General features: G+C 40.9%; 1 protein-coding gene across 2 annotated transcripts in view; it reads right to left on the bottom strand.

The window, feature by feature from the left end:
• Nucleotides 1–13,908, bottom strand: part of COG2 (component of oligomeric golgi complex 2) — a 50,780-nt gene extending 36,872 nt beyond the window's left edge. Inside the window, exon 1 of one of the 2 annotated variants that reach the window (XM_032137341.2) lies at nucleotides 13,690–13,908. In XM_032137341.2, the coding sequence (XP_031993232.1) occupies nucleotides 13,690–13,761 (72 nt within the window). In that variant the 5' untranslated portion in view covers nucleotides 13,762–13,908. The remainder of the gene's footprint in view (nucleotides 1–13,689) is intronic. The other variant, XM_032137340.2, reaches the window with a different exon arrangement.
• Nucleotides 13,909–14,342: the final 434 nt, after the last annotated feature.

Raw genomic sequence — 14,342 nt, 5'->3', positions numbered from 1 at the left:
AGAAACTCACTCAAAACCGCACAACTACCTGGAAACTGAACAACCTGCTCCTGAATGACTACTGGGTAAATAATGAAATGAAGGCAGAAACAAAGATTTTCTTTGAAACCAATGAGAACGAAGACACAACGTACCAGAATCTCTGGGACACGTCTAAAGCAGCGTGTAGAGGGAACCTTATAGCACTAAATGCCCACAAGTGAAAGCAGGAAAGATCTAAAATTGACACCCTAATATCAAAATTAAAAGAACTGGAGGAGCAACAGCAAACAAATTCAAAAGCTAGCAGAAGACAAGAAATAACTAAGATCAGAGCAGAACTGAAGGAGATAGAGACAGGAAAAACCCTTCAAAAAGTCAATGAACCAGTGAAACCAGGAGCTGGTTTTTTGAAAAGATCAACAAAATAGACCTCTAGACAGACTAATTAAGAATAAAAGCGAGACGAAGCAATAAAAAATGATAAAGGGATATCACCCCCGATCCCACAGAAATACAGACTACCATCAGAGAATACTATAAACACCTCTAGGCGAATGAACTAGAAAATCTGGAAGAACCGGATAAATTCCTGGACACATACACCCTCCTAAGGCTAAACCAGGAAGAAGTTGAATCCATGAATAGACCAATAACAAGTTCTGAAACTGAGGCAGCAATTAATAGCCTACCAACCAAAAAAAGTTCAGGACCAGACGGATTCACAGCTGAATTCTACCAAAGGTACAAAGAGGAGCTGGTACCATTCCTTCTGAAACTATTCCAAACAACAGAAAAAGAGAGAATCTTCCCTAACTCATTTTATGAGGCCAGCATCATCCTGATGTCAAAACCTGGCAGAGACACAACAAAAAAAGAAAATTTCAGGCCAATATTTCTGATGAACATCAATGCAAAAATCCTCAATAAAATACTGGCAAACCAAATCCAGCAGCACATCAAAAAGCTTATCCACCACAATCAAGTTGGCTTCATCCCTGGAACGCAAGGCTGGTTCAACATACGCAAATCAATAAACATAATCCATCACATAAACAGAACTAATGACAAAAACCACAAGATTAGCTCAATAGATGCAGAAAAGGCCTTCGTCAAAATTCAACACCCCTTCATGCTAAAAACTCTCAATAAATTAGGTATCGATGGAACGTATCTCAAAATAATGAGAGCTATTTATGACAAACCCACAGCCAATATCATACTGAATGGGCAAAAACTGGAAGCATTCCCTTTGAAAACTGGCACAAGACAAGGATGCCCTCTCTCACCACTTCTATTCAACATAGTATTGGATGTTCTGGCCAGGGCAATCGGGCAAGAGAAAGAAATAAAGCGTATTCGAATAGGAAGAGAGGAAGTCAAATTGTCTCTGTTTGCAGATGACATGATTGTATATTTGGAAAACCCCACAGTCTCAGCCCAAAATCTCCTTAAGCTGATAAGCAACTTCAGCAAAGTCTCAGGATACAAAATCAATGTGCAAAAATCACAAGCATTCCTATACACCAATAACAGACCAACAGAGAGCCAAATCATGAGTGAACTCCCATTCATAATTGCTACTAAGATAATGAAATACCTAGGAATACAACTTACAAGGGATGTGAAGGACCTCTTCAAGGAGAACTACAAACCACTGCTCAAGGAAATAAGAGAGGACACAAACAAATGGAAAAACATTCCATGGTCATGGACAAGAAGAATCAATATCGTGAAAATGGCCATACTGCCCAAAGTAATTTACAGATTCAATGCTATCCCCATCAAGCTACCACTGACTTTTTTCACAGAATTGGAAAAAACTTCTCAAAAAAGAGCCCGCATAACCAAGACAATCCTAAGCAAAAGGAACAAAGCTGGAGGGATCACACTACCTGACTTCAAACTATACTACAAGGCTACAGTAACCAAAACAGTATGGTACTGGTACAAAAACAGATATATAGACCACTGGGACAGAACAGAGGCCTCAGAAATAACACCACACATCTACAACCATCTGATCTTTGACAAACCTGACACAAACAATGGGGAAAAGATTCCCTATTTAATAAATGGTGGTGGGAAAACTGGCTAGCCATATGCAGAAAACTGAAACTGGACCCCTTGCTTATACCTTGTACAAAAATCAACTCAAGATGGATTAAAGACTTAAACGTAAGACCTAAAACCATAAAAATCCTATAAGAAAACCTAGGCAATACCATTCAGGACATAGGCATGGGCAGACTTCATATCTGAAATACCAAAAGCAATGGCAACAAAAGCCAAAATTGACAAACGGAATCTAATTAAACTAAAGAGCATCTGCACAGCAAAAGAAACTATCATCAGAGTGAATAGGCAACCTACAGAATGGGAGAAAATTTTTGCAATCTGTCCATCTGACAAAGGGCTAATATCCAGAGTCTACAAAGAACTTAAACATACAAGAAAATTTAATCTCCAATACAAGAGTTGAGAGGAGACCTTTAAGAAGTGGTCATGAGGGCTTTGTCCTCATGAATGTATTCATGCTGTTACCATGCTAGTGGATTCATTTTTGAGAGGGGGTTATAAAAGTGAGTTCAGCCCTCTCTTGCTCTTGTATGCTCCTCCCATCCAACTTCTGCCACATGATGCCCTACACCCCACTTTGACACAGCAAGAAAGCCTCCACCAGATGTGGCCTCTTGATCTTGAACTTCCCAACCTCCAAAACTGTGAGCCACATAAACTTCTATAGTTTATAAATTATCCAGTCCCAAGTATTCTGTTTTAGCAGCACAAAATTAGACACGCACTAATATGGAGTGTCTCAGTAGAATCTAAAGTCAAACTCTGGCTGGGCGCGGTGGCTCACGCCTGTAATGCCAGCACTTTGAGAGGCTGAGGTGGGTGGTTCACTTGAGGTCGGGAGTTCAAGACCAGCCTGGCCAACATGGTGAAACCCTGTCTCTACTAAAAATACAAAAATTAGCCTGGCGTGGTGGCACGCGCCTGTAATCCCAGCTACTTGGGAGGCTGAGCCATGAGAATCACTTGAGACCTGGAGGCAGAGGTTGCAGTGAGCCAAGATGGTGCCACTGCACCCCTCCCTGGGCAACAGAGCAAGACTCTGTCTCCAAAAAAAAAAAACAAAAAACAAAAAACAAAAAATAAAGAAGTCAAATTCATTGAAACAAAAAGTAGAATGGTGGTTACTAGGTGCTGGAGAACAGAGATTGGGGCTGGGAGTAATGTCAAATGATACAAACTTTCAGTTATAAGATAAATAAATTTTGGAGTTCTAATGTATAGCATGATGACTATAGTTAATAATATACTGTATTCTTGAAATGTGCTAAGAGTAGATCTCAAGTGTTCTCACTATAAAAAGAGGGGGTTAACTATGTGAGGTGATGAATACATTACCTTGATTATGGTAATTATTTCACAATGTATACACATTATCAAATCATCACACTGTATATAATTTTTATTTGTCACACAATTTTTATTTGACAATCATACCTAAATAAAGCTAGGGTGGGCAAACAATATGACATCAAACCTAATTTTAAAATGAGCAAAGATCTGAAAAAATGCTCAATATGAGTTATTATTAGGGAACTGCAAATTAAAACAAGACACTAATGAACAGAATGACTAAAATCCAAAACACAATACCAAATGCTTCTGAAGTTATGGAGCAGTAGGAACTCTCATTCATTCCTGGTAAGAATGCAAAATGGAAGTCACTTTGGAAGACAGCTCGGCAGTTTCTTACAAAACTAAACAGTCTTGCCAATTGTGCTCCGTATTTAGCCAAATGGGTTGAAAATGTATGTCCGTACAAAAATCTCCATGTGAATGTTTATAGCAGCCTTATTCTAACTGCCAAAACTTGGAAGCAAATATGATTTCTTTCAATAGGTAAACAGATGAACAAACTGTGGTATATCCATACATGGAACGTTACTCAGCAATAAAAAGAGATGAGCTATATCAAGCCACAAAGACATGGAGGAATCTTAAATGTATATTTCTAAGTGAAAGAAGTCAATCTGAAAAGGCTATATATACTGTATGATTCCTACTACATATCAGGAAATGGCAAAACTACGGAGACTAAAGAGATCAGTAGTTGCCTGGGGTTAGGGATGGGAGGGTGCTGGGGGTGCTGAAGGTGCTGGGAGAGGGGGAAGAATGGACAGGCAGAGCACAAGGGATTTGTAAAGCAGTGAAACTGTTCTGTATGATACTGTAATAGTGGATACATGACACTATGTACTTATTAAAACCCATCGAATGTAGAACACAAAGAATGAACTCTAATAAAAACTATGGCACTTCAGTTAAAAATAATGCCTCAATATTGGTTCATCAATTGTAACAAAGGTACTATAATAATGCAAGATGTTACTAGGAGAAACTGTGAAGGGGGAGGCAGGAGGGGATGATGGGACCTCTGTGCTTTCTGCTCAGTTCTTCTATAAAGCTAAAACTGCTCCAAAAAATAGTCTATTAATTAAAAAATACTAAGGTAGATAAACTTTTTTTTCCTGAATGGAATAGTACCCACTTTTTGAAAATAAGCTATTTTAGTTAAAAAGCAATATTTTTAAAAGTAGACCTTTTTCTTGTTAAAATATATATGCCTGTGTCTGAAAAGCTGGAAGAAGTCAAGAATTATGGTCTGTAAGTCCAGAAATTAAAAGAAAAATCATTTCTCTTTATACTCAGAGATATTTCTGACTTAAACCCAGGTAAAGTACAAATGCCCCAAACAGCTAGAACTTGACTAACAAATCAAATACAGGATAATAAGACAGCAAAACAAACCAGCTGTGGAAAACTTAAGAACCATTAACTAGAATAGCAGTGACAATCAAATTTAAAACCAAATAAAGTCTAGAAGTTTAGCTGCTCTAATAACTAGTTGTACTCAAGGATGGCAAACAATGACTAACACAAGAGAACTAGGGAAGTAATCATTTACGGCTTCCCTGAGACCCAAATATCAATATCCTTAACACTGAGAAAATTTCATAGAACTTTTAACGGAAGAGCAAAATTCTCCAAGCTGTCCCATGCTGAACGCCGAAAAAATGTTCCCCAAATACAGAAAACTATCAAATCATTGGCTACTGCAGCGGTGACAGAACCCAAATCCCCCAGACATCATCATTCTGTATTCATAATGATGGGAGGTACTACTAAGAGGCAACACCAAGCTGAAGACGTGATCTCTGCACTCAAAACATGTTCAGTCTCATTGAGATAAATACCAATACAAAATATTATGTGCTAAACTGTGGACTAAATAAACTACAGGTTGAAAGTCATAAACGATTAGTATGAGCTCCTGTAGGTCTGTGTGTTTCAAACCATTCTTTAAGACAGAGGGCCAACAGATAAGAATAAATGCCCCTGCATATTCGATAAATATTAAATATTCACTACGGGCAGAAAAATGAAACTGGACCCCTATTTCTCACCATATATAAAAATTAAATCAAGATGGATTAAAAACTTAAATGTAAGACCTGAAACTATAAAAATCCTAGAAGAAAACCTAGGAAAAATTCTTCTGGACATTGGCCTAGGCAAAGGATTTATGACTAAGACCTCAAAGCAGATGCAACAAAAACAAAAATAGACCAATGAGACTTCGTTAAACTAAAAAGCTCTGCAGAGCAAAAGAAATAACAGAGTAAACAGGCAATCTACAGAATGGGAGAAAACATTTGGAAATTATACATGCAACAGAAAACTAATATCCACAGTCTACAAGGAACTTAACAAGAAAAAAACAACTCCATTAAAAAGTGGGCAAAGGACATGAACAGCCATTTCTCAAAAGACGACATACAAGCATCCAACAAACATATGAAAAAATGTCCAACGTAACTAATCATCAGATAAATGCAAATTAAAATCACAATGAGATACCATCTAACAACAATCAGAACAGCTTTTATTAAAAAGTCAAAAAACAACACTGGATGTGAGAAAAAGGAATGCTTATACACTGTTGGTGAGAATGTAAATTAGTACAGGTTCTATGGAAAACAGTATGGATATTTCTCAAAGAACTAAAAATAGAACTATCATTTGACCTAGTAATCCTACTAGGGAATATCCACCCAAAGGAAATCATTATATAAAAAAAGACGCCCGCCCTCCTATGTCTATTGAAGCCCTATTCACAATAGCAAAGTCATGGAATCAACGTAAGTGTCTATCAACAGAGGACTGAATAAAGAAAATATGGTACATATACACCATAGAATACTATGCAGCCATAACAAGATGAAATCATGTCTTTTGCAGCAACATGGATGGAGCTGGAGGTCATTATCCTAAATGAACTAACTCAGAAACACAAAGTCAAACACCACATAATCTCCCTTCTAAGTGGAACATAAATGATAGGTACATGTGGACATAAAGATGGAATTAATAGACACTGGGGACTCAAAACGGGAAGAGATAGAGGAAGATGAGGGCTGAAAAATTACCTACTGGGTACAACATTCACTATCTGGGTGATGAGTACACTAGAAGCACAAACCTCAACATTACACACTATAACCACATAACAAACCTGCATATGTACCTCCTGAATCTAAAATAAAATAAAATAAATAAGTAACAAAAGTAAAACCCAATAAATACATAAATATTCAGTGTGACTCAGGCACTGCTGTAATTACAGGGGGGCACAGCAATGAAAAGCAAAGACAACATTCCTGTTCTCAAGGAGCATATATTCTAATGGGGAAATGAGAAAATAAACATGTAAGCAAACATTATGAATAGTAGTAAGTGCTACAAAGAAAATAAAATGGAACCCTATGAAAGTGAGTGATGAAAAGGGGATAGAAGACCCTTACAAAGCAGAATCTGAGCTGAGATCTGAAAGTCATGAAGGCACCAGCCATGGGAAAGACTGTGGGAAGGGAACCCTTCCTCACAACAGCAAGCTATGGGCAAAAACGTCCCTGGAGCTCTTCCCTCTAGCCCCTGCCCTCAAACCTAGTGCTGTCCCCAGTGCAGGGTGGCTCCACTGACACATGACCCAGTTAGTCTGGAACTCGTGTCTTCCAAGGCTCATTCTAAACCTTTATTTGGTTACCAAATTACTGAAGCTTGAGAAATTAAAAATGTATGCTCAAGTGCTTTCCAGCATCTATGGACAGATGATCTTAGAAGTTTTATGAAATAGCAGCACTTAAGTTCTAAATAACTTATGTTTAAATGGATTAATCGATTTTATGTCTAAATCCTCTGTTCAATACTGTACCTGTGTTTGATGTATTTATGAGAAGGCAAAGAAAACCTACAACCTCTCACTTCCATTTAACAAATATTTGTGCTCTGTCCTAGCTGATTTCTTCTCTCTCTCTCTCCTTTTTACCCCAATTTAACACTAATGATAATCTATGTGGTCTTTAGCTTACTTTCTCACTTAATTTCCTGAGCTCTTAAGCAGAATGATCTCATTCTGAAGTGCTCACTGCTGTGGGTGAATTAGGGACACCTGAGGAAGCCCAAGCCCCATTTTGTGATTAATTTGTTTAGTTAAACCTTCAAAGAAATTTGATGTTAAATGCTATACGACTAAACAACAAAGATCTATTTACATGATGTTTATCTAACTTTGAACAAAGAAATATCCCAAGTAATAAAAACTCAAGGGACCATGAGTTCAACATTTTATTCAAGTAATACATTTTATAATATTGCAAGAAGTGACTTGGAAAATCAAAAGCCAGAACTGCTCAAAAAACTTTTTTTTTTTTTTTTTTTTTTGCGTACCAAAGAACTTCTTTTTACCAAAGGCCAACTGAATAAACTGTGTATGTCCAATGGTACTGATCTCATACCATGAAGAAAAGTGTTTCACATTAGGAAATCGCTCCACATGTGGGTAATTAGAAAATTCTGTGACAATCAGTCTCAAATACATTCTTTATTTCTGTTGCAAACTGAAGCCAAAGAGAACTCAAGCTTTTCATAAAGACCGAAAATGAAACCATGAACCTGTAAGGTCAGCATTTTAGTTGCGGTGAAATGATGCACATGCTGTGCCGGGCACTCAGCAACACTGGGCTGTGCTGCTTTCACGCTTACATCCGCTTTCCTGTATCTCATCTACAGGCCAAGAGTCCACATCACTAGATGGGTTACAATTTGTTTTAAATAAGTGATGGCCCTCAATCTTGTCCCTACTGATAAAATGCATGTGCTTTAGCACAGGGACTATGTGACATTTTTGGACTGTTCTCAGTATTCAAAATCACACATTCCAAAGATCCTACCATCTAGAAAGGAAAGCATGACACAATTATTTTTCCAGTACTGAAGCCTGGGAGTCACGAGATAAGGGCCCTGGGTTGCCCCAGTTAGCTGTGTGACTCTGGGGGGAAGTCACAACACCTCTGGACCTCAGTTTCTTTATCTGCAAAGTGGAAGAATCTGCTACAGTTGTCCCTCTGTATCCAAGCATTCCACACCCTCTAATTCAAGCAGCCATTAATTGAAAAGATTCTTTAAAAAAATAATTAAAAAATAAAAAGTAATGTAAATAAAAATACAGTATAACAACAATTTACAATGTATTGGGTAGTATAAGTAATCTAGAGGTGATTTAAAGTATTCCAGAGGATGTAAGTAGGTTATATGCAAATACTACACCATTTACAAGAGGGTCTTGAGCATTTGCAGATTTTGCTATCTGTGAAGGGGTGGGAGGTGTCCTGGAATCAATCCTCTGCGGATACTGAGGGGCAACTGTAAGTTTCTTTATTCGCAGAAACATAAAATGACGAGAGCCAGAAACACTGCAAAGAGTATCGAGATAAGCATCACCCCATGACACAAATGAGGAAACTGAAGCCCAGAGGCCAGTGATTTGCATAAAATCACACGAGTGGTCAGTAGAGCTGAAACTGGGGCCCACATCTCCAGGTCACTGCTATTCAATCAGCCAGGCATTATTCTCCTGGACACACCTCCTGTTTCAATATTCCCTATTCACACACTTAGAATACAGAGGAGCCTCAGAACTACAGTAAGGGGTCCCCTTATCTGAGGGAGATACATTCCAAGACCCCTGGTCAATGGTCAATGCCTGAAACCACAGATAGTACCCAACTCTATATATGCTATGTTTTTTCAATCTGATAACCAAGATAGCTACTAATCAATAGAAACTGTCCATCAATGCAATAAGCTGCTCTGGAATACTTCCAAATGTTCTGGAAAATGCTTTCTCATGGTTTCATGGTGTACACAGGTGGCAGTCTGATTACATACAAGCACTTGTTACCTGCAAGCACTGAGATGCGTTTTGAAAAGGGCACCCTGCCTGTGATGTAGAACATGGACTAGAAAAAGGCAAGAACGGATGCCAGGGGACTATAGTAAGAAGCCACTAGATTATAATGGCCGGAGATAATGATGAGTCAGAAAGTGGGAAAAGAGGAGACGGACAGAAGTAGACAAATTTCAGAGATATTTGGGAAGTGAAATCCTAAGGCTTAGTAACAGATTGGATTTGAAGAATGTGAAGGCAGAGAGGTGTTATCAAGGATGACTCCTGGTTTTCTGACTCACAACCAGATGGATGGACTACCTCAAGTCTAGTATTACCTGAGATAGGTAATACCAGAATAGAGCTAGGTTTGAGAGGAGGTTGGTTTTTTTCATCTTCCCCCCACAAATTCAGTTTTAAATATGCTGAGTTTGAGGTGCCAGAGAGATAGCCAAGAAGAGATGTCAAGGCGCTGTGCACATGAGGCTGCAGATCGGAAGATATTTGGGCCAGAAGTATGAACCTTTCACCTGTCTACACGTGGTCATTGAAGCTGCATGAAGTGGGTCACCTGGGAAAAGTGCACAGCATGTGAAAAGGAACAGACACGTGGCTGAGTCCATAACCCACCAATTAATGGCTATGAGGAGAATGATTATGCAAAAGGGACAAGGAGACCAGAGAGGCCAAAAGATAACCAGAAAGCACCAGGTTTCAGAAAGCAAATGAAGGGAGCATTTGATCTACTGAGGTCAGGAAGGAAGCAGAAAAGGTCTGGTGGATCGACTTCCATCTAGTTAACTTTGGTGAGAAGTCTTTAGTGGAATGATGGGGCCAGAAGCCAGAATGAAGTGAATTTAAGAGTGAAGGGAGAGAAAGTAAAGACAACCGTTGAGCATTTGGCTGTAAGATGGAAGAGAGCGATGGGCTTTAACTGGAGGTTGGAGGGTCCAGTAGAAGAAACTAAAATAGGAGTGTGTCTGAAAGCCAATGGGAAGGAGTATGGAGAGGGTGGGAATAACAGGGTCCTGAGAAGGGAGAGGGCACTGGATCCAGGCATGGGAGGCAGACCTCAGGAGGAAGGAAAGACCCCTACACCAGGGTCCCCAACTACCTGTGGGGAACTGGGTGGCACAGCAGGAGGAGCGCAGCCTGTATTCACAGCCACTGTGTATCGGCGCTCTGCCTCCTGTCAGATCAGTGGCGGCACTAGATTCTCATAGGAGCATGGACCCTACTGTGAACTGCACATGCGAGGGGTCTAGGTTAGGCACTCCTTATGAAAACCTAATGCCGAATGATCTGTCACTGTCTCCCATCACCCCCAGATGGGACTGTCTAGTTGCAAGAAAACAAGCTCAGAGCTCCCACTGATTCTACATTATGGTGAGTTGTATAATTATTTCATTATGTATTACAATGTAATAATTATAGAAATAAAGTGTACAATAAACGTAATGCACTTGAATCATCCCAAAACCATCCCATGCACTCCTGGTCCATGGAGAAATTGTCTTCCAAAAGTGTCAAAAAGGTTGGGGACCACTGCCTTACACAACAGGTTAATGACGGGAGTGAGAACAGGTACAAATGCAAGAATGAGGTTGTTGTCAGCAAGATGAAGGAGCTACCGCTTGATGGCCTCTATTTTTTCTGTAAAACAGATGAAGTCATACGTGAGACATAAGGATGTGATTTCCACAGCACACCTAGGTAAGTGGGTTTAAGTTATCCCTGTTAGCCTACCACCTCTCTCCTACTACCAGTATCTTACATCCTAATTCATCTACTGATCGTCAACCCTCTGTAAGAGTGTTTGTACTTTTTCTTTTCTTTTTTCCTTTCTTTTTGACAGGGTCTCGTTCTGTTGCCCAGGCTGAAGTGCAGTGCTGCAATCCTGGCTCACTGCAGCCTTGACCTCCACAGGCTCAGGTAATCCTCCCACCTCAGCCTCCCAAGTAGCTGGGACTACAGGTATGTGCCACCACACCTGGCTAATTTTTTAATATTTTGTAGAAATGCATTCTCACTATGTTGCTCAGTGTGTATATTTTATTAAGCTGACAAAGTCAACAGTATCATGCCACCACCACCTTTGACCCCTTAAGTGATTCGTTCATCTGCCACTCCTGCTTTTTGATCATTTACATAATATTTTTCACAAACTATCTCCTCCTGTATTTCTCAGATCTCATAAAAACCAATGAAATAACTTTTTAAGTAGCCTCCCACCACCAGTCAGTTCCAATTGCAACATACATGATCAGGTCATTTCCTGCTTTTAACCTGACTATAACTCCACGATGAATACTGCATCAAGTGCAAATCCGTCAGTACAGTATACAAGGCCCATTGCAACTTGCACATAGCAGGTGATGATGGAATGCCCACTGACTGAACAATTGCTACTACTGCACTAGCATGCCCTCATGATCTATGGCAACCTAAACACAGTTTCCCATCAATACCAGAAGAGAGGTAATACCAGAAGAGAGTGGATTTCAAGCAACCTCAAATCTGGATTTTCAAGCAATCTCAAATCTCCTAATGCAAATGTCATATCGCAATCTTCTCACACGCACAAAACCTATCCAATTACAAAATGTGTTGAATGAGACACAAACATAGAAACAGAGCCTGGACGACAAGTGTTCCAACCATCCTTTCTGCCATGGAAGTGCAACTTATATATAGTTTTATACGTTTAAGGAAACACAAATTTGCAAATAACTTTTATCTCCAAGCTCCACCTAAAAAATCAACATTTTACACAGAACAGCTGTTCTATGTATTTTCTTCTATGTATGTTGTCACTTTTATAAGCACTACAAAATGTACGGCATATTCACAGAGCCACGAAATATGCAATTGCTGGCATTCTAGCCACCCCCCCAGTTTGCACTCTAAGTTCTATTTTAGAACTTATATTTCTGTGATTTCACTTCCTGAGGCTGCATTTACCAAAGGCATTTTGTCAACTCAGAGTGGGAAAGGTGGTGGGGCTAGTGAGTCAGAGAAGATGCCGGTGTTGAGCCTTAAGAAGTCAAGAGATGGACAAGTTGAGATTATCCTGTACTCCAAGATTCTTGACGTCAACAAGGCCCCTGATCTCTGTGTGTGGCCTTTCCTCTTCCAGGGCACCTCTCCCCAACATGTACCCTTAGCTGTTTCTTTCTACCCTCATTTCAGGGTAGTTCTTAGCCACTAGGCAAAACAAAGGGTTTTTGGATCAATGAGTTGATCCTGTACATTCTTTCAGACATCCTAATGAAGTTACACCTTTTAATACAGTGGTCTAATAGGAATATCACTTACAAGAATAAGGTACATCATTCATGGGTATATGTAAGTCCTACATATGAAAAATGATACGGTCACACTGGAGAAGATACAGATATACTTTTTTTTTTAAAAAAACAGAGCTTTGGAGATGTAATCTGAATGCAAATATTATCAAAAAGAGACAGGCTAATTAATCTAGAAAAATAGAAAACAGAAGTCACCAAGAAAGGCAGAGTTAAGATTTCAACTCACTTGCTCAAAATTGTAGGTGTCTACTAACAAGCTAAAACTTTTCGCTTTTTAACACAGAAAGCAGCTACTAAACGGTGTCAAAAATCCTAGTCCTCAGGAAATTAAATATAAACATTTTTTGAATGGTTTAAGTGCAGACCCAGAGGAATATACCAAATAGGAGCAAAGCTCGTCCTAGCTCTCACTCAAAGCCTGGCCATTTTCAAGGCTGTGCCTGATGAACTTTATCATCAGTGAAGTGTTTTCAGTTTATATTTCTTTTCTCTAAGTTTATGACCTACAACTATACCAACTTCTTTAAATGCATCATGTAAAAAGAAGTAGAGCAACTTCTTTAAAGAGTAGTGGTTTGTTTTGTCGTACTGCAGTAGCCAGTAAGAATGCTCTAAGCTTCTAAATATCCCATTCCGGAAGCTTTAGCTGAATGTTAAGCAAAACTTCAGATTAAGTTCTTTTTCTTTCCGACCCGAGTCCCTAGGAAAGTAGGTGGGCTCAGAGATTTATTCAACACACACTTAATGAGCTCCAAGGCCCCGCTCAACAAGCTTCTTTCCGACAAGGGGACTGGCAATCTGACTGCACTGCATGGTAACAGGAACGGGTAACAGCGGCTTTGACATTCAGCTCAAAACCACTTGCCCAGAACTTTCAGGCCTTTTCATGTAACATGCACTATTTTACAGAAGTGCTTTCTCCAGGCTGCACCCGCCAAACCTGACGCCAAAAGAGTCATTGCGAAGTGCAGCGAGGACTCGGCGGAGGACCTGACACTGAGCGTGCGCGGGCAGGAGCAGCAGACCGAAGAGAGGGCCCCAGAGGGCACAGGGCAGAGGCACCCCCATGGCCCGGCTCCGGGGAGCGGACGCCGCGCGCACCTTCATGAACTCGTCCTTGTCGAAGCAGAGCGTGTCTGGCCCCTTCGGTAGGTTCATCCTACTTTTCTCCATCCCGCCGGCCACCGCCTCTCAGTGCCAAGATGCAAGCGAGAAAACGCAGGAGGCTGCGCAGACGGACTCGGCGGCCGCGGCCACGGGCACCGCCAGTTTCCACGGCACAGGGGGTCCGCTTCCGCCAACATGGCAGCGCCCGCGCCGCGGCCAATGAACGACGGCACCGCAAGCCGGCCTGCGCCTGGCTCTGGCCAAGAGGGGCGCGGGGTCCGCCGCTGCTGCACGGGCAGGCCGTGCTGCCCTCATGCGGCGGAGGGCGGTACTGCAGCCTCGTGCGGGCTCCTGCGAGGCTGCCCACCTCCCTAGGAGGCGTGGCTGAGCTGCAGGGGTGGGTCAAAAGGGGTGAGCGGGTCTCCCTCCCACCCCACCGTTTCTACTGGGAAAAATTGGCCTGCAACGCTTTTCCAGTGCCTTCTCCCCTGAGACTGCTCTACTTCGTTATGCATGGCCAGAAGTTGGCCCTTTGGTTCTCAGGCCCGTTTTCCAGGTTGGACGTATCACTGTGGTCGCATTCTTCACCTCCCTGTGCGCGGTCACTGCTGCTGGTGGGCGCTGACGCCTCTATGGAGACACCTGCC

Source organism: Hylobates moloch, unplaced genomic scaffold, assembly GCF_009828535.3.
Source record: "Hylobates moloch isolate HMO894 unplaced genomic scaffold, HMol_V3 SCAFFOLD_18, whole genome shotgun sequence".
Classification (NCBI taxonomy): Eukaryota; Metazoa; Chordata; class Mammalia; order Primates; family Hylobatidae; genus Hylobates; species Hylobates moloch.
This window is presented reverse-complemented; position numbering and strand designations above follow the sequence as displayed.